The sequence below is a fragment of the Callithrix jacchus genome, chromosome 6 (assembly GCF_049354715.1).
Source record: "Callithrix jacchus isolate 240 chromosome 6, calJac240_pri, whole genome shotgun sequence".
NCBI lineage: Eukaryota > Metazoa > Chordata > Mammalia > Primates > Cebidae > Callithrix > Callithrix jacchus.
Genome location: NC_133507.1, coordinates 46,188,711 through 46,207,518, shown reverse-complemented (window position 1 = coordinate 46,207,518; position 18,808 = coordinate 46,188,711). Strand labels below are relative to the sequence as shown.

General features: G+C 38.1%; 1 protein-coding gene and 1 pseudogene across 2 annotated transcripts in view; one reads left to right on the top strand and one right to left on the bottom strand.

Annotated features, from left to right (window-relative positions):
* Window positions 1–5,131: 5,131 nt before the first annotated feature.
* On the top strand, window positions 5,132–5,989 carry LOC100413796 (U1 small nuclear ribonucleoprotein C pseudogene; annotated as a pseudogene). The gene has a single exon (XR_008482089.2). The product of XR_008482089.2 is annotated as a U1 small nuclear ribonucleoprotein C pseudogene (transcript).
* Window positions 5,990–11,289: 5,300 nt separating this feature from the next.
* The window catches only part of FRZB (frizzled related protein), a 34,564-nt gene continuing 27,045 nt past the window's right edge, over window positions 11,290–18,808 (bottom strand). The window contains exons 4-6 of the mRNA XM_054257406.2: window positions 16,697–16,901; window positions 16,243–16,306; window positions 11,290–12,971 (exon numbers count right to left, since the gene is read on the bottom strand). Of these exons, the coding sequence (XP_054113381.1) occupies window positions 12,855–12,971; window positions 16,243–16,306; window positions 16,697–16,901 (386 nt within the window). The 3' untranslated portion in view covers window positions 11,290–12,854. The remainder of the gene's footprint in view (window positions 12,972–16,242; window positions 16,307–16,696; window positions 16,902–18,808) is intronic.

The following is an 18,808-nucleotide window of genomic DNA, read 5'->3' as shown; positions in this document are numbered from 1 at the left end:
TTTATTAAGATGGTAAATGAACTCAGCTAACAAAGGTGAAGTCTGATTTATTAAGATGGTATACATATTTCACATACCTAGCTCATTCCTGCACACTTGAGTGGGATTAAATGATGCAAAATCATGGCTAAATCCGTAATCTTCCTTTTATGTCACCTTCACACAGAGGTCAACACTGACATATTTACATATATATAAAGCTATAACCATTATATTATTGAATGCCCTTCTAAATATTCCTAATAGAACTTTTTATGACAATTGCAACCCCCTGGAGACACTTCTACCAAGCCCTCAACATATTTTTTTTACTAAGAATCCTGTACTTCCACCTGAAAGTAACTTTTCAATTTAGCATTTCTACTTAATCCAATTTAAAGGCTTTGTCCTGTCTCAATGAACTTATGGAATGAAACCAGTAGTAAGAACAAAATTAGGAAACTTATATAGTTTAGAAATATGTTATATTTACCAAATACATGTTGGTGACTCAAATTTTTACATATAGCTCTCCCCTAAGTTACAGACTCATATATCTGACTGTCTACGCAACATTTTCCTGCTGAGTAACCAATAAGTATCTCAAACTTACCAAAACCGAATTAGAATTTCTTACCCACTACACACCCAACTTTTCCCTTTTTCTAGGCTCTCCTCACCCTAGATGGTAGCGGCACTACCATCAACCCAGTGCCTCAAGCCTGAAAGTTGCTCAAGTCATCTGAATCTTTTCCCAGATCCCTACATTCAACTCATCAGCTAGTCCAATGATTTCAAAGTCTAATACGTATCTTAAATCTGCCCACTTTGCTCTGTAACACACTGCCACCAGCCTGGTCCAAACCACCATCTTCTCTCACCTGAAATGCTGCAAGAGCATCCTTTCTCTAATCATGCCTTAACCTCAGATCAATTCTTCCTGTGGAGTCTGAGTAATATTTTAATAGCATAAATCTGAGCATGTCATTCTGCTTAGAAAACTCCAATAGTTTTACATATCACTTTGCTACAAACCAACTCCCTGATATGGCTACATGCCCTCTATGTTTGTCCATGCTAATTTCTCCAACTTTACCTTCTACCTCTTTCTCCATTCCCCATCTATTCAGAATTTTCAAATGGTCCTTCAACCCACCTGAACTGCTGTCCCCACATCAAGCATGGCAGGCTCTTTCTTATCCTGTGAAAATCAACTGAAATCTCTCCTCCTCCAAGAAGTCTTCCCTAGCCACTAAGTGTGAATCAGATTTTGTGAACCCTGAAGCTTATACAATTTGGTAGAAAGTTTTTTATAGAAGATAATGTATTAAAGCCTTAAATGTGCATGCACATTTTGTGAAAACACATGACCATGGAAGTACTCAGGGCATTAGAAGAAGCCAGTACAAGTGAAGGACCCTTAAGCTTTGCTTCAGGAAATTTACAATGATTCTAACTCTACAACTACGCTTATTAAGCAGGTTTTCTCCACCTCCCACCTCCATCTCTGATATTCTCTATTATTGCATCTTATTAAAAGTAATGGCAAAAACCACAATTGCTTTTGCATCAACCCAATATATTTATCTTTCTTAGCACTTCTTTGTCCCTTGTGTGCTATCTGCCTCTTGCATTTGTCACCTGTGTGCTGTTCACCTCTGCCTCTGTGTACATTGCAGCAGGGTATGTACTGCAAGTCCACCCACTGCCATACCTGGCATTTGACACAGTAGCACTCAGTTAAGACTTGTCATTGAATGAATGAATAACAACATGTACTTTGAGATTAATTGTGCAAGATAAATGCAAAGAACTACTTAACATTTTAAAGTTGCCATGTCATTAAAGCAGCTGTTTCTCCTTCCCTTTCTATGGTAAGAATTGGGCAGCGTGTCACAATTTCTGGTGCAGAGGAAACTATTGTTACACCCGATCTACGCCACGCCTCAGGAATTTTTAAAACCACAACCTAATTTCAGAGACAAATAAGCAGTTGTTCATGAGGGTTCAGCCTAGTTACCTGGTCAAAATCACCATGCTTGGTGTTTAGAGGAAGAACTCTGCTTCAACATGGCTTCTGGCTGTGGTGACGCTAGACTGGGGCCGGGGTGCCAGCATCCGCTCCGGAGCCCTAGATGCTTCCTGGGCTCTCAGGCCAACCCTCCACGGATGCATTGGTGCACCTTTTTAGTCAGCCTGTTCTCATCACTGCAAGATGTTTCCCCACTTTCTGGGCTGTGGCTTTGAAAAGGGGGTCAGGCAAGGGGACTGTAGTCTGTCTAACCCCTCCCAAGGAGGGCTAACACTTGCACACGGACAGGTAGAGGTGTTATTTGAAGCTAATTCCTTTCTCCCTGGACCTGAAGGAGAAAACTGGGATGATACTAAGAATTGCTAGGGTGATGCCCAATTTAAATTTGAAGTACTTTCAAACTTGGCGTTTTAAGTTAAAGGGCTGAACAAATACTTGGAGAAAATTATAACATCCGTAATTGTAGCTAAATATTTTACAAAATTTGACATTGTGTGCTGAAATCTGTACTGTAAATTGCCAATAGCAGAAATTATTAAATTCTAGAATTATCAACAAATGGAGATTATTAAGTGTCTTCCAGTGCACTTTTAAAAAATAGGATGGTTGGGAGGCCAAGGTGGGCGGACCACTTGAGGCCAGGAGTTCAAGATCAGTCTGGCCAACATAGTGAAACCCCATCTCTACTAAAAATTCAAAAATTAGCCAGGCATGGTGGTGCACACCTGTAGTCTCAGCTACTCAAGAGGCTGATGCTGAAGAAGCGCTTGAACCTGGGAGGCAGAGCAGAATGAATAAGCCACTATCTTTTTACCTGGACTAGATAAGATTTAGTTGGTTATCAGGTCGAGAATGCTACAAAAATCCCATTTCCCTTCCACTGAAAAGCCCTTAAAATCCTGAAGAAAAAAGCTACACAAATTTAGAAATGAACTCAAGTTTCTTTGGTATTTATATGAAAAACCATTTCATTTGTTGAGTGGCTCTGCACTGTTCATTTATTTGGGACAGGTTAAACAGTCAGTCAGAATGTATATTTTATGGTTAAATGAACCTGAGCTAGGTTAATTATGGTAGCAACTGACTCTCAATCCTATTCTTTGCAGATTGACCTTAATAAGATGATACTCAACTCTCAGCTACAGTATATTAAACACAAACTTCTGACTGGAAGCAGTTTCAGAACCAATTTGCATTCAAATAAAAAGGCACTTCAGTGAGAGGCACATTAAGATGTTTAAATTATGGGGCATGTGGGATTCATCAAGCAAAGAAACCAGTTGTAAATCAAGCTTATGGTGAATAGGTTAAACATACAAGAGGGTTTTAGTGCTACAGACACACTTCCTAAAATCTTTTAGTTTTAGCAACTAAAATGAAAATGTTTGAGAAAACAGCGAAGACTAAATAAGGTTTTCAAAATTAACAACTACCAACCATATTTATTATTTTTCACTGTCTGGTATGCTAGCCTTAAAAATGTGATAATTAGCACTAGGACAACATTTCAATACATCATACTAGAATGAATGGGAGGGTGGGTAAGAGAGAAATGAGATCAGCATTTTGAGGAACTTTTTCTAAAAAGAATGGCCCTTTGTTCTTTCTTTTGCAGACTCTACCATCTTGTATTACATGTAGATTTTTCCCTGCTGGATTGTCTTATTTACCTTCTTACTTTCAATTCCTAGCAGGGAGTCTTGCAGCAAAATAGATGTTCGTTGAATGGGTGTGCAAGAACCAAGTGGGTTCTCTCTGTCTGGACATGCACACTCATTTATGCAGGAGTTTATTCCTAAAGAATGAGCCATTGCAGAAACAAAATAATATTACTGGGAGCCCATTGGGTCCTCTGAATAATTGTTTCAGTTGGGAGGGTCAGGGAAGGCTAAAATCTCTCTTGTGTGTCTCTTTTTCCCTTTTCAGTCCCCATTTCCCTGCTCTAGGGACTCTGTTCTCTCAGGCAGCTCCTAGAGCCCCTTTCAGCCCCAGTTACTTAATAAGCTAATTGTTAGTGAGGAATAGGAACTGATATATTTTATATGCCCTTGCATTTTAAGTGGATTCATGAAGACAACAATGATTGAGCCAAAAGACTGAATAGTAGTAAGATTTTACATAACCTTTGTTAGTAGTTAAGTTTCTACTACCACCAAACCACCAATTTCATTAAGTTCAAAGAACGATAATTCAAACTAGTTAGGAAGCATTTTATTAGGCATACACAAGAGTCGGCAAACCACAGCCCAACGGCCAAATTTAGCCCATTGTCTGCTTTTGTAAATAAAGTTTTATTGGAACACAGCCATGCCCATTCATGTATATATGGTCTATGTCTGTTTTTGAGCCTCAGTGGCAGAGCTGAGTAGTTGCAACAGAAATAATAGGGCCGGCAAAGTCTTAAATATTTACTATGGGACCCTTTACAGAAAAGTTTGTCACCTCCTGGATTAGTTTCTTCCTTTTTCAGCTAGGTTTTTGGTTATTATCTGTTTTCCCAATATGGATTAGTCCAAGTCCTTTATGAGTTGGCCTTACTTCCCAGTTTCAGTAAAAGCTGCCTCTGTTTTGAGAACCCTCAGCATGTAGCCTGGAATGCAGAGCCTGCACTTTTGAAACATAAACACTTTGTCTCAATATAATTTTAGTACTTCTGGAACTCCCTAGGAAATGAAAAACACCAAGAAGATCCTCTGACAAAAATTCAGCTCTTATTGAGAACACATATCTTTTCAAGTGGTCTCTCCTTGCTGACCTAAACTATGAATAATAACCTTTTTGGGGAGCCAAACTTTTATAAATAACATTCAGTAAAAATTGTTTTCTTTACTTTGCTCTTTCATTATTACTTACAATGGACAATAGTAAAGTATAAAAATGTGATTCCAGTTGAAAGTTCAAAGAACAAATGAATCAATCTGGAAGTTAACATCCCCATAGACACAACCAGCATGAAGACATTAAACTTCTTACAGCTTTATTATTCTCTCTATTTAAAAATGGTTGGAGGCTGGTCCTACCTCCTTGGTGGTTACAATTCATTGATCATAACCGGTTACAGATTTTTTCTTCCTTCTTTACCTGCACTGCTTGACTAGCCTTAAAAAATAATAATAATAAGACGGAACGGAGTGGCCAATGGCTTGCAGAGCAACATGCCCAAGTTTTATTGTGACTACTGCGATACATACCTCACCCAGGACTCTCCATCTGTGAGAAAGACACACTGCAGTGGTAGGAAACACAAAGAGAATGTGAAAGACTACTATCAGAAATGGATGGAAGAGCAGGCTCAGAGCCTGATTGACAAAACAACGGCTGCATTTCAACAAGGAAAGATACCTCCTACTCCATTCTCTGCTCCTCCTCCTGCAGGGGCGATGATACCACCTCCCCCAAGTCTTCCGGGCCCTCCTTGCCCTGGTATGATGCCAGCACCCCATATGGGGGGGCCCTCCCATGATTCCAATGATGGGCCCTCCTCCTCCTGGGTTGATGCCAGTGGGACCTGCTCCTGGAATGAGGCCACCCACGGGAGGCCATATGCCAATGATGCCTGGGCCCCCAATGATGGGACCTCCTGCCCGTCCCATGATGGTGCCCACTCGGCCTGGAATGACTCGACCAGACAGATAAGGATAGAGGAGAGGCCTCATTCTGTCAGTTTTATATTACCTGTTCAGCTTCACCAGGAGATCATGCTGCTGTGATGCTGGGTTTTCTAAACAGCATAAGGAAGACTTGCTCCCCTGTCTGATCAAAGAGAATAGTTTTGGAGGGGAGAGGTGGGGCAAAAAGATGCAGTTTTCATTTGTATTGGGAAATGTGAAAATAAAACTGTCAACTCTTTTAGTTAAAAGTGTTTTCCCTTTTTCCTCCCCTCTGTATTCTCTGTGTATAAAAGAAATGATGCAGTGAAATAATCACTAAAAAAAAAAAAAAAAGAAACAAACAAACAAAAAATAATAATAAATAAAACATGGTTGCAGAAGTATTTTGGTTCTTTGGTTGCCAAAATAAATCATAATATTTGGAATGAAATATAAATTTGTATGAGCGACATGTTCATAGATTTTAGTACTTATATGGTTTTTCCAGATCTTTTGTCCAGTCTCTTGATCAGGCTGCATTTTAAGCACACCTGCCTCACTGGAGGGAAAGGAAAATAACTTCAATATTCCATTTCAGGAAGATTTGAGAATTTTTTCAGTCTGGCATCTTAAAGATGGAGAAGAGAGAACACGCAGGAAATGTGACCTCTTGAAAGCCACTTTTCTTCCGGGCTTGGTGAGCACTCACCAGAGAACTATGTACTTCATAGAGAGGATCTGGGAGTTAAAGGTGGAATGATTCTGATTCCTACTAAGCACCCACCATGCTCCCAGCACTGCCCACAGAGTCCACCCAGCTCTTCTCTCCTAATCTTGAAACTTGGAAATAAGGCCAACCAGCCAATGAGTTGTAAAGTGAGAATTTGAATTCAACTGTCCTAACTCCAAAGCTCTTCTCAAGGTGTGGTGAGGGGGCCATTTTGAAAGATAGTGTCTCCAAATGTTGTCTCTAAGGCCCAAGAAGGAGTGTGAGCAGCCATAGTTCCAGGCATTATATGGGCAAGAAAAGCTCAGGACAAGAGTGCCTGAGCTAATGACGTGAAAGAAATCAAAATGAGCTTCTTGGATATTGATCAATGGATTTAAAGAATATCAAACAGCTCTATTTGCATCATGCCTGATCTTCTAGCAATTCTGAAAATATTCCTGCAGGTATGTGTTTGATTTAATTAGTCAAGCAATATGAGAGAAAGCAGAATAGGTGAGAATGACCAGGAGGGAAAGAGATGAATGTGTGCAGACAGGACAATTCGGCCTTTGTGGGCATATTTTCTGAGCATCATGCTTTTTTTTTCTTTTTTTCATTTTTGTTTCGTTTTGTTTGCTTTTTTTTCTCTTATGCCACTTTTTATTAGAAAGAGCCAGTGCTAGATCACTTACAAAACACCATATCCTGAATTTTCAAAGGAATAGAATCCTTCACAGAGCAATGATTCATGGCAATTCCAGTAAATAAAGAGAAGGAAAGAAAAGGGCAAATTTAAACACGTTTGTTGTTTTTGGCAGAAGACTTCACCTGGAGCATCATGCATCTTTTAAAGCTTTGGTATATTACTTGAGTTTTAGGCCCTAGAGAAAGTTTTCCAACAGGAATTTTGTTCATCTTGATCTATTCTTCTGCCAAATTCTCCCACAGTTGAACTCAAATTCTGCTTTTCAGTGCTAGGACAGGGATAGGATCTCTAAGAAACCATGATTCCCTCCGAATCACCAAAATAATGTAGAAATAAAGACATTACAGTGAACTGGATCTGCTTTATTTATTAGATTTACAATCCAGTATAAACAAAAAATCCTTTGTTCTCTGTTTCATTGACTTTTTAACATTTCAGAGCTATCCTGTGTTTCAGACATCACCCCATCCACCCTTACTGAGGCCCCAGACTATCCTAACTCCAACCTTGCAAATATAACATCAATCCCACATCATGATGCTAAGTGTGTGGGGAGGGAGGTGGTGGCTGTTTGCAAGAGTGGCCACAGTACCACTGTGTAACGATAGGGTCATTCCCCTCCACATCCCTGTGGTTAGTAGGAAATCTTTTTTCTGCAATTTCTTTCATTTCAGTGTCATTTTCCTCTGCAATTTCTTTCATTTCAGTGTCATTTTCCTCAACAGCCCACAAATCCTTTTTCCTTTTGGACACGCTTCCCTAAGCACATCTTTTCCTTCTTCATAGGACAACTCTTTGAGGTGTCAACAACCACCTAAGTAGAAACATGACAAACGTTTGCATTTCATCCGAAGAAAAACATATTTAGTTGCCTTGTATTAACATGTTGAATCCCTATCATAGTGAAAATACTTAACGAATGAAAAGCAGGGAGAATTAGGTAAGGTAGAATAGTTTTTCTAGATTATGGAGGACTCTGGTGATACAAAATACAGAGGGCATAATCTAAAAAGGAGAAATGAGAGTTCCCAGTGGAAGTAGTCATTTTGGTTTTATTTGTAATAATTATCAACTTTTAATTTCAACTTTCTTCCAGGTATTGTTGAATACAAGTAACTATATACTTTTCTCCAAATTCAAAAGAAAACAGAAACTTTAAAAAATGCCTTTTTTTTAAATTTTATTTTTTGAGACAGAGGCTCGCTCTGTCACCCAGGCTGGAGTGCAGTGGCGGAATCTCAGCTCACTGCAATCTCTGCCTTTGGTATTCAAGCAATTCTCTGCCTCAGCCTCCCAGGTAGCTGGGATTACAGCTGCCCACCACCACAACCAGCTAATTTTTTAAATTTTTTTGTATTTTTAGTAGAGATGGGGTTTCACCATCTTGGCCAGGCTGGTTTTGAACTCCTGACCTCGTGATCCACCTAGCCTCGGCCTCCTGAAGTGCTGGGATTACAGACGTGAGCCACCATGACTGGCCTGAAAAATGCTTTTTTAACTGAGAGTCACATATTTCTAAACAATTGATGCCCCCAAAATTACTTCATCACCTACCCATCTTGTATGGAAATAATTCTACTGAAATTCTGATTTCGTAAGGGGGGACATCTGAAGAGGTGAAGTGACAGTATCTTGGGTTAGAGTTGGGACTATATTATATAAGCTTTCTGACATAGTCGATAGACCGCAGTTTAAGAAATATTAGCTGCCACCATACGCATGACACTATGCTTTTTCTTTTTTTACAATGCTAGGATGCATTTACGCTTTTATCAGAATTTGCAATGGTGGAAAACATATAATTTGGGAAATAAAATTAAGAGGATCTAAGGCCCAACTCTGCTACTGACAGAACTCTGAAGTTCTAAATCCTCATTAAAAAAAAAAATCTGTTAAATGAAAATAAAACATCTACTTCACCAACTTTAAGGAATATATGAAGTAACATATGTGTGTGTTTCGTATAGAGTTCTAGCCACTGTTAGATGTTACTACCCCAAACAGATAATCATGAAAGATATAACTATACTGTTTTTGTTAATATTAATACATCTGGGAACCATATTTTTAAATTTTATTGGCTGGATTTCAGTGCACCATATTAGAAGTCTCTGCTTTATTTTTACCATCTTCCTGAATTCTTGTGTATTAAAATATGTTAAAAATCATAGTGCTAAATATCAATCTTGAAATACTTTTTAAAGTCATTTTACTTCTTGAAATGTATTAGCAAATAACTTCTTGCAGAAGGCAATAGGTAGTGCCCTTTGCTCACAGTGATTATAACTTTTGTATTTGCCTTCTTAATGTATAACAGATGTGGAAAGACAGAGTTTGTCTCACCCCATCCCCAAAGGCTGGGTGCAACATATGGCACTGAATCAGATTACATTGTATGTGATGCAGTAAAATACATACCCATGAAAAGAGAATCCAAATTTGCTGTTATTTAAATATTTGCTACTTTATTCAGCATGCATCGGACTTTTATTTGGCTAAGAAAATTAAAATCCTGAAGGTGAATAAAATTTTCTAAAGAAATATGAATTTTATCCATCTCAAGGTTACCGACAAGAATGCATGTGTATTAAATTTTTAGTAGCTTTAAAAGTTTGTATCTGCAAGAAAACCCTATAGAGAGGCATGAATGAGATGTCTTGGTACTAAGGCAACTAGAGTAGAAATGGTTTTGCAGTCTGATTAGAGACGTGACAATCATGATAAATCATGCCATCCTCCCAAAAGAGGTTTGCACATAGTTTATTATTGAAGGTATTGTAGTTATCAAGCTGAAAAACCAAATGTACTTTATTCAATAACTTTATACCATTAGAAATATTTGAATGACTGACAGAAGCCTCATGCAGATGAGCAAAACCAAACATTGCCACTCTAGATGGTAGCGGTAAAACAGTAGGTTGTAAAATGGTACCAAATGGAAGGGGGTTAAAAAAACAACTGCTGAATCTAAGAATCTAGCCATCTTTTGTTTATATTAAGCATAAAGTGTGTCAAATTCCTACACAGAAACTGATCATACCCCCTCTACCCACCCACCCCCAAAAAACTGCAGAGGCTGGAAACTTCTGTAGTTTTTATTATACATCAAAAGAGTTCCTCACTTAGAATTGCTTACAGTGCTTTGAGAGAGTTGACGTTTGTGGATTTGAGATAACAGTTCTTTTAAACCTCTCCTGTAGTCAATTGTCCTTCTTTTCAGAGTTAACGTGAGAAGGCCTGAGGAAATCAGGCTGAGACACCAGCACTACTTTACACCCTGCTGTCCTCAGGCTCAAAGTGCCGTTTCCATACCAGGAAGAGAGATTCTGAGGGACAGTCCCTCCACGGTGGCACTTCATTACTCCCCAGTGACACTGAACTCAACGTTTTAAGGCTATGACAGCAGCACCTCAAAAGAGATGTCCTTACCATCTGGGAATATAGCAACAATGGGTGGATGGCAAGCCCTTGGGAGGTGGTCTTTGGAGCCCAAAAGACTATTCAGTCCTATAGACAAAGGTGGGAATGTTTTCTTCTGGGGCTGGGGAAATTGTTGGCCTTGGAGAGTCAATCAGAAGGCAGGAATATTCCCTTACTCTGTCACCTTTAAATTTAGGAAGAGAAATCAACAAGTAAAGGGTTTATTTGGGAATGCAAGAATTAGAATTGTAATTCTGGGCACACAAACCAGTGTAGCCTCTAGGTGTGTTCAAAGAACAAAGAGAAAGGCTGAGTCTTTACTGGGAAGAGAGGAAGGTAATCTAAATTGCTTTGAAAGGAAGTTTACTGAAGCCAGGAGGTCTTGTAGGATCTAGCAAGTTCTGATTAGTGAGTGACAGCAACTACTACTCTAACTTAGAGTTAAGTCTTTGTGTTTTTTTCTGAACTGAAAAAAACAGTTCCTTGAAAAGAGACCTGGGTGCCCCTCCCCTTGGCTTCCTGACTGCATTTTGGTTGGGTATGACATGCATGACTTCAGTCTGTAGAATCAACTTTCACACTTTTGTTGTTACAGAGACAAGGTCATGCTCTATCGCCTAGGCTGGAGTGCAGGGGACAGTCATATCTCACTGCAGCTTCAACCTCATGGGCTCTAGCCATCTTCCTTCCTTAGCCTCCCAAGTTGTGGGGATTATAGGTGCACCCACCATACCCAGCTCACACTTTTAAGAAAGATCATTTGGATAGATGATTATTTACCATTTTAGGAAACTTGTTCAGGAATGAATTTCATCCTTGCATAATTATCCTTGTAGAAGGAAACACAGCACCATTTTTGCCTCATAAGTGTTTTATTTTCAGCACTCAACAGCTTAGAAATTTGGTTTTACTAATAGCACACATGTAAATGGCAGAGAATGAAACTTTCAAGTAATTGGCACAGGCTCTAAGGAACTCCGCCGGAGGAAGTGCAGATGCTCCTCCATTTACCCAGGGGTTACACCTGGATAAACCCATTCTATATTGAAAATATCATAAGTTGAAATGAATTGGGTTACATCCTGATAAACCCATATTAAGTCAAAAAATTGTTAAATTGAACCATTGTAAATGGAATCATTGTGAGCTAGGGACCATCTATAAAAGCATCATTTGTTCACCACAGCCCCTGGGATCTCACTGCAGCTTGGGTAATGAGAAACGTGTATTTGGTTCAAAAGTCAAAATAACCTCTCTCCTGACAACCATAATTCATTTTATTAGACATTTTTTACTGAGCACTAAACAGCACAAATCCAAATGATAAAGTGCAGGCCAGTTTGCAGGCCTGTATTTTAATCCACCTTGCGTGTGAGTGCACAGATACACATGCACACAAATACAGATACACACACACCAGAAAAAAAAAAACCTTGCACATTTCATTATTTTGTAATCTACATCATTTTAGAGAGCTATGTACTTTTAAAAACGAACACCCGGTGCACGTGCACATATAATCTATTCCTGGTCAATACAGCAATTCAGATTTATTTTAAAAGAAGAGGAAAAGAAAAAGACTTTCACAAATGGGTTTATTTAAAAGGAAGCAAATTAAACAAAACTATGGTGATAACAGCAGATGTCTAGTTATAATTCATTTCCCTAATGCTGATTAATATATTCATGAGAAAATCAAATGTATTGCCAAAAGAAGAATGCTACCATTAACACCCCAGCGGCTACTGGTTTCAGTTGTGCTTCTCAATCAGGCAAAATGTTCTTTCTTTAGCTCCTAATACTATTTATTTTGCTTCCTGCCAATCTCAAAATAATTCATCTTGCGTGTTTCCTCATAAATGCTTCCTGGTGCTTGATTGCTTTGCCTATGTGGCATTTGATTTCAAACTGCCATTTTACCTTTATTAACATTTGGAACTTTCTAAGCATGAGGAGAATGCCCAAAAGGCATATAAAAATAAGGCTGTTATTAGATCGGCAGAGTATGTTTTACAGCATATCTAGCTTTCTGAGTATAAAAGAAACCTCTCTTTGTATCCAATATTGCATTCCCAATTGGGGTGCAGAAAGTAAATTATCATCTGGGGACTCCAGCAAAGCAGCTCTGGTATCAACATGTTTAATTTATTATTATTGCAAAAGAATAGTTTTTCTTATGATTAGTGAAACAGAAAACTCCCAATATATTTAAGAGTCTGCCCCCAAACCTTTACAGGGGTTGGGGGAAGAGAAAAGCAGAAAACAAAAGAGAAACAGAAGTAATGATCAGTCATCAAATGAATTTTGTAGTAAACAATAGAATATGATGTGCAATAGTGCAATTTTCCTTTGCTACTCCAGCAATGCAGGTAAGTCTTAATAGGAAGTCCACCGATGTTACTTTTTCTATTTCAGGATTTAGTTGCGTGCTTGCCGGGGGTTCGAGTTCCTGCCAGACTTCTGACTCTGAGTGGAATCACTATTGCTGGAATCACTTTTACTGAGTTCAAGATGACGAAGCTTCATATCCCAGCGCTGTGAAATTTAAAATAGAAAATAGTCACAAGTACATATCACTAGCGTCATCATTTCTGTGATTCTAACAACTGGGTCAGAACACAAGGTCAGCTCTCTAAAGCATTTTACTACTTTTCCAAAAGTACAAATCTATTTCCCAGGGTAACAAGAAAACTGATGTAATATGAACATTATTCTCTGATTTTAACAAGCACAAAGTTGCCCATCTATATTATATTTAATAATGCTTTCTTATCAAACCTTGAACTTAAAATTTCCATGTCTGTAAATGATGATGGAAGTATCTCTCTGTGCCTCTGGGTATTTCCTGAGGTAACACACAGAAAGCTAGTGCTTCACAGGTACTCAACAAATGGAAGATTTACACACAGAATTTGAAGGAAAGGCTATTTTTTCAACATCCTCTCTTAAGACACATCAGAACATAGCCTTTTAAAATCTATGTGATTTGAACAAGGAAAAAAAATAAAAACTTTTTTGAGGGATTGGGGGCGGTCTCAAAAATATTTTTCTAAGTAATATCCACCAAGTACAACAAACAAAACAGACAAGGTCCTGCCTTCATTCTAAGTTTTACAAAGCAGGCATTAGCAATGCTTTTATTAACCACAATCAAGTTTAGTAATAGTTCATATTGATAATGTCAATATTTACACATAATTTAAGTTAAACGGAAGTTATATGACATGAGGATAGGTAGGGAATATGAACTACAGCTGTACTTCCCAAGCTTCAAACATGGATATCGCATGGGGAATTTGTTAAAATTGCCAATTTTCATTCAGTAGGTCTGAGACAGGGCCCAAGATTTTCATTACTAACAAGCTCCCAGGTGATACCTAAGTTGCTGGTCCAGGGACCACATTTTAAATAGCAAGGATCATCAGATCCTTGGGTCACGTGGCCCAAGTTCAAATTCTAACTCCCCCACTTACCGTATGAAGTTTCTTGAATTTACTAGACTTCATTTTCATCATTTGTATGTTGGAACAGATAATAGAATCTACTTATAAGAAGTAGATTCATCTGAAGATTGATAAAAATATATACAAAGTGCTTAGCATATAGTAAATTAGTTATTGTTTTTCTATTACTGAAAGTCATTCTTCATTTTAGTATACTTTACTCCACAATCTTGTTTTCCTATTTTATAAACAGTCTGATTCTCAACTTCCCAAGGAAGTCCAAACATCTTGAATAGTTTGCTATAAGAGACTTAGGTAAACAACCATTTCCATGAAAAAAAAAAAAAAATAAGGTTTCTTATACAATTCTTGATTGAGCCACTGAGAGCAAAACTCAGCTAAGAGAAAATCTGATTAAAAACTAACATCCTCCATAAAACTTTTTTTATACATCTTCAAATTGACTGGAAAACTAAAACATGGATCTCAATAATTTTGGCCAAAGGAGATTTTCTACTCAAATTCTTTAGCCCTCAATATCTGCAAATGAATTTAAAATTGTTCAAATTATTGGTTTTTTTCCTTTAGAGTATTTAGATCCAGACTGAGAATATAAATGACCTCACAATAACTCTGCAAGTCCCCTGCATAAAGGAATGGGAAATACTCAGAAAGCAATGGAAAACAGGACAAACAAGCCACATGTCCTGTCAACAACACAATGATACTGTTTTGGTACCAAAAGAGGAGCAGTAAGCCTTGTTACATGTTTTGCAGCAGGGATATTGAAAGCTCTTCCAACTGGTACAGGAATTTAGGACAAATTCCTGTTCTGCATTAGCAAGCAGAAAACCAAATTAAAAAGACAGTAAGAGATTCCAACATACTGAACAAGAGCCACTTTTTTCTTTACTAAACAACAAACTAATTGAAGAGAGATGCAGAGAGAATGCCCACAAGTCTAAACTTGAAATGCATCTCACTTTTGCCATATCTACTGAAAGGGGGCAGAACTTACTGGAGGGTAGTTTCTCCTTACAAAATAATGCCCTCTACATTTTTGTAGGTCATTTAAACCCAAATGTGTCTGCTGTGTCAAGTGCCAGATGTATAAGATAAACCGCCCAGGGGTGTTTAACTTACGATGTAAATGTTTCCCAAGCCTTCAAACTTGCAGATGACAGAGGATGTATTATGTTTGGTATAGTTCCCACTCCCCCCACCCACCCATACATCCTTTGAGATTTTTTTTTGTCAACCTATACATTCCCCCACCCCATTCTTTTCTTTGAAACAGATTTGCCTAGTGCAGTAAGAAGAAACAAAACCTTCTCTAATACAGTCATGTACTATGTGATTTTTAAAAATGTATCCATTCCACGATCTGAGACCTATTGACTTAAAAATAAGGCAAAATTACTGCTCTAAGGACCTAATTTGTTCAGTTCTCTTACATATAGATGAATGTAGCTACGCTTTGTACATAGGAATTGGTGTTTATTCATTGGATATCACTGTTTATTTTCTTACCCATAATTTATTCTCCCCTTCTCACAAACTGCAATTTGTTCAGGGAAGCAATATCCCTAGATTTAAATAGACTACATTTCCTAGGCTGTTTTGCAGCTAAGTAAAAGTTGCTTGATGAGACTCTTGGAAATCCCTTTTACCTCTTCTTTTTCTGCCTGAAATGTAGACATGATAGTAGAGGCGCAGCAGCCATATTGTGACCTCCAGGTGAGCCTAAGTATAGAAGCAATGCCTTTAAAAATGGCAGAGCAGCTGGTTGAGGTGGCTCAGGCCTGTAACCCCAGCATTTTGGGAGGCTAAGGCAGGCAGATCACCAGAGGTCAGGAGTTTGAGCCCAGCCTGACTAACATGGAGAAACCCCGTCTCTACTAAAAATACAAACTAAGCCAGATGTAGTGGCACATGCCTGTAATCCCAGCTACTCAGGAGGCTGAGGCAGGAGAATCGCTTGAACCCAGGAGGCAGAGGTTGCACTCCAGCCTGGGCAACAAGAGTGAAACTCCTTCTCAAAAAAAAAGAAAAAAGGTAGAGCAATAAGCTAGAAGAAGCCTGACAACGTGGAACCACCCTGCCAGGACTGGACTACAGCTAGACTCCTTGTGAAGAGAAATTAGGGCAACTGTAGTTAGAGCTTTGATACACTACAGGGAATTCATTCCTTAAATGAAATAGACATCAAAGATAAATTCAGCTCTTGGAATATATAAATATATGCATACTAAATTTTAGTGTTTCTCATATAGTTGAAGGAAGCTCTTTCATTTTAATGACAGATGGCTGGTTTTCTACTTTTATTTTCTGTGTATTACTTCAAACATAAAATACAGGCTTACCTTAACTTTTTTACCAAGACGATCCTTCCATTTCTCCGCTATAGAGCCTTCCACCAAGAGTAATCTGCGTTTTTAAAAGAAGCAACCATTTTTGAAAAATTAAACCTGTTACTGAAAAGTATAAGTAATCAGTGCCAAGAAGGACTTATATGTTTATTCTTGAATAGGACAGTAAAGATTTAGAACCGTAATTATTAACCATTTGTGAGTCACAGGCCCCTTTAAGAAACAAATGAAGTTATGGTCCCTCTCCTTGGAAAAATGCAAACCATAAACTACACACATACACCCATTCCACATTTGAAATCAAGGATTCCAACTAAAACTTACCTGTAATCCCCAAGAAAGTGGACAGATCCCAAGGTAAGAATGTGAGGGTAAGATCTCTAGACAGAAGTGCAATGAGAGTAGGATAAGCAAAGCAGTTATTCTGTATCCTTAATGAGTGAATTACCTGGAACGTTCCTCATCTTCATAGCCCATGATGACGTATTCCTCATTAACATTAAGCGGAGGACAGAGGCAGCCAGAGCTGGTGTACAGGTTGACAGTATCCCGTGGAATGTTTACCAGAGAAGACTTTAGAATCTCCTTCACCTCCACTACTGCAGTCACATCATGGCACTTTGTCTTTATCTCTTTAACTTTAGCCCGAATGACTGGGATAAAAGACAAGAAAAGCTGATAACAATATGACCCATAATAGGCACCCCATTCAAAAAAGCCGAAATAGGCTTCTCTTCAGTTAATTCTTATCCACTTGATATTCAACGAATGGAACAGAAAAGTCAGCCAGATATTTTCGCCTTAGACTGCAGTGTGCGACGTACAACAACACATGACTTCCTAATGCTCCACCCTGCTCCCTCTACAATTTGTGGCTACGCATATATTCGTGTGTATATATGCACGTGTGTGCATGTGCTTTTGAGAAATCCATTTAGAGAATCAAAGATTGAGTCAATAATCGGATATGATTTTGCTCTAAAATTCCATTTTGGATGTGTACATATATGCATGCGCAGTTCCAATTGCTGCCAACAGGAATTTAAACTATGTTAATTTCACAATATGAAAAGACCTAGTACTTAAATATGCTTTCTTTCCTTGTCAGCATTCCTTTATCAGGTCTATTTTTATTTTTATTTTTTTAATCATTTTTAAAATCAGGTCTATTAATAGGTTTTCTCAAGTGGTGGGCCTCTATAAAATTGTCCTACTCAATAATGTTTCCAAACGGGTTCTGCAGTCTTTTCACCTGCCTCATCTTGGGTTGCTGTTCGGTTATTAGCTTCTTTCTTTCTCTGTGTTTAGTACAGATTGTCTTGTATATTCTCCTTTATGTGGGCTACATTTTCTTCTTCGTTCAGATATCAGGTCCTTTCTTCCTTTGTGTTCAGTGCAGATTATCTTTTATATTCTCCTCTAGATGGACTACATTTTCTTCTTGAATAAATTGTCACCACTAGACCTTATTTCCTCCATCTGCCTTGAAGTCAGACACTCCAACACTCCTCCCGTCATGTGCTACAGAATATATTCTTAAACGTCAATTGCATCATTCTACCTCTCTCGGTGGATATATTGGCACCCAATTTATGTCACAAGAGTCACTTTACTTCTCAATGTAACAACAAATGGCCTTCAGTTGCAAAGTTAAAGTATTTGACTCAGAATCTAGAAAGTATAGTTCTGCTTCTTTTCTGTGTGTCCCCCCTTTAAGAGTCAAATTGTTTAGATTCCTGCTTCTAGTAAATGAGCTTTTAAAAGAGCAGTTTAAAACACCAAGAAAGAAGTAAAATGTCAATTAGTAAAAAGCCAGTGGCATTTCTCCCAGTACCCTCATTGCTCCAGTTCAATATCCATGGACGTTATATAGAGGAAAACACAGTTTACCCAAATGTGTTATGGTTTCAAAAACTTTTCAGACATGTAATTGCAAACCACTTTAATCTGAATATCTTCCCACATATTTTAGAGGTTTTGGACTATAAAGGATTAGAAGAAAGTAACCTGTGAAAAATATAAAACCAGCTAATCAACCATTCCCCCCATTAATACTCCAATTTTATCACACAAACTTAATATTCTACCAGTACAACACACATGACAGAAATTAAGTTACTAATGAATTCTAAAACCTTCACATTTCAGTCTTCAGAGAATTAGTTGCCTCAAGTTTGAGAACTTGGAGCAAACAAAAGGTGTACCCAACTGTCCTCGCTTGGTTCAACTGGCAAGTGGAGTCCCTGACTATTCATGTTCTCCCTATTCTGTATTTAACAAAAGATAAGATTGCCCTTTTTGAAATGCCATTTGGGAGAATCAGATGAGAAATTCTCAACCCCAACTAACAGGCAGTTTTGTGTGACCTGGCTTAAGTCTACGTGCTTCATAGCATCCATCAACTATTAGAGATTAGTGAACTGTGCAAATGTTCTCAAACTAATGATTTATTTATCCAGTGTCTACTATTTTCATTAGAAATTTTTAGCACATGCACCCATTCCAAAATAAATATCTTTCTACAAGACCTACTTTTCCACTCAAGTAATTTTGTTAACAC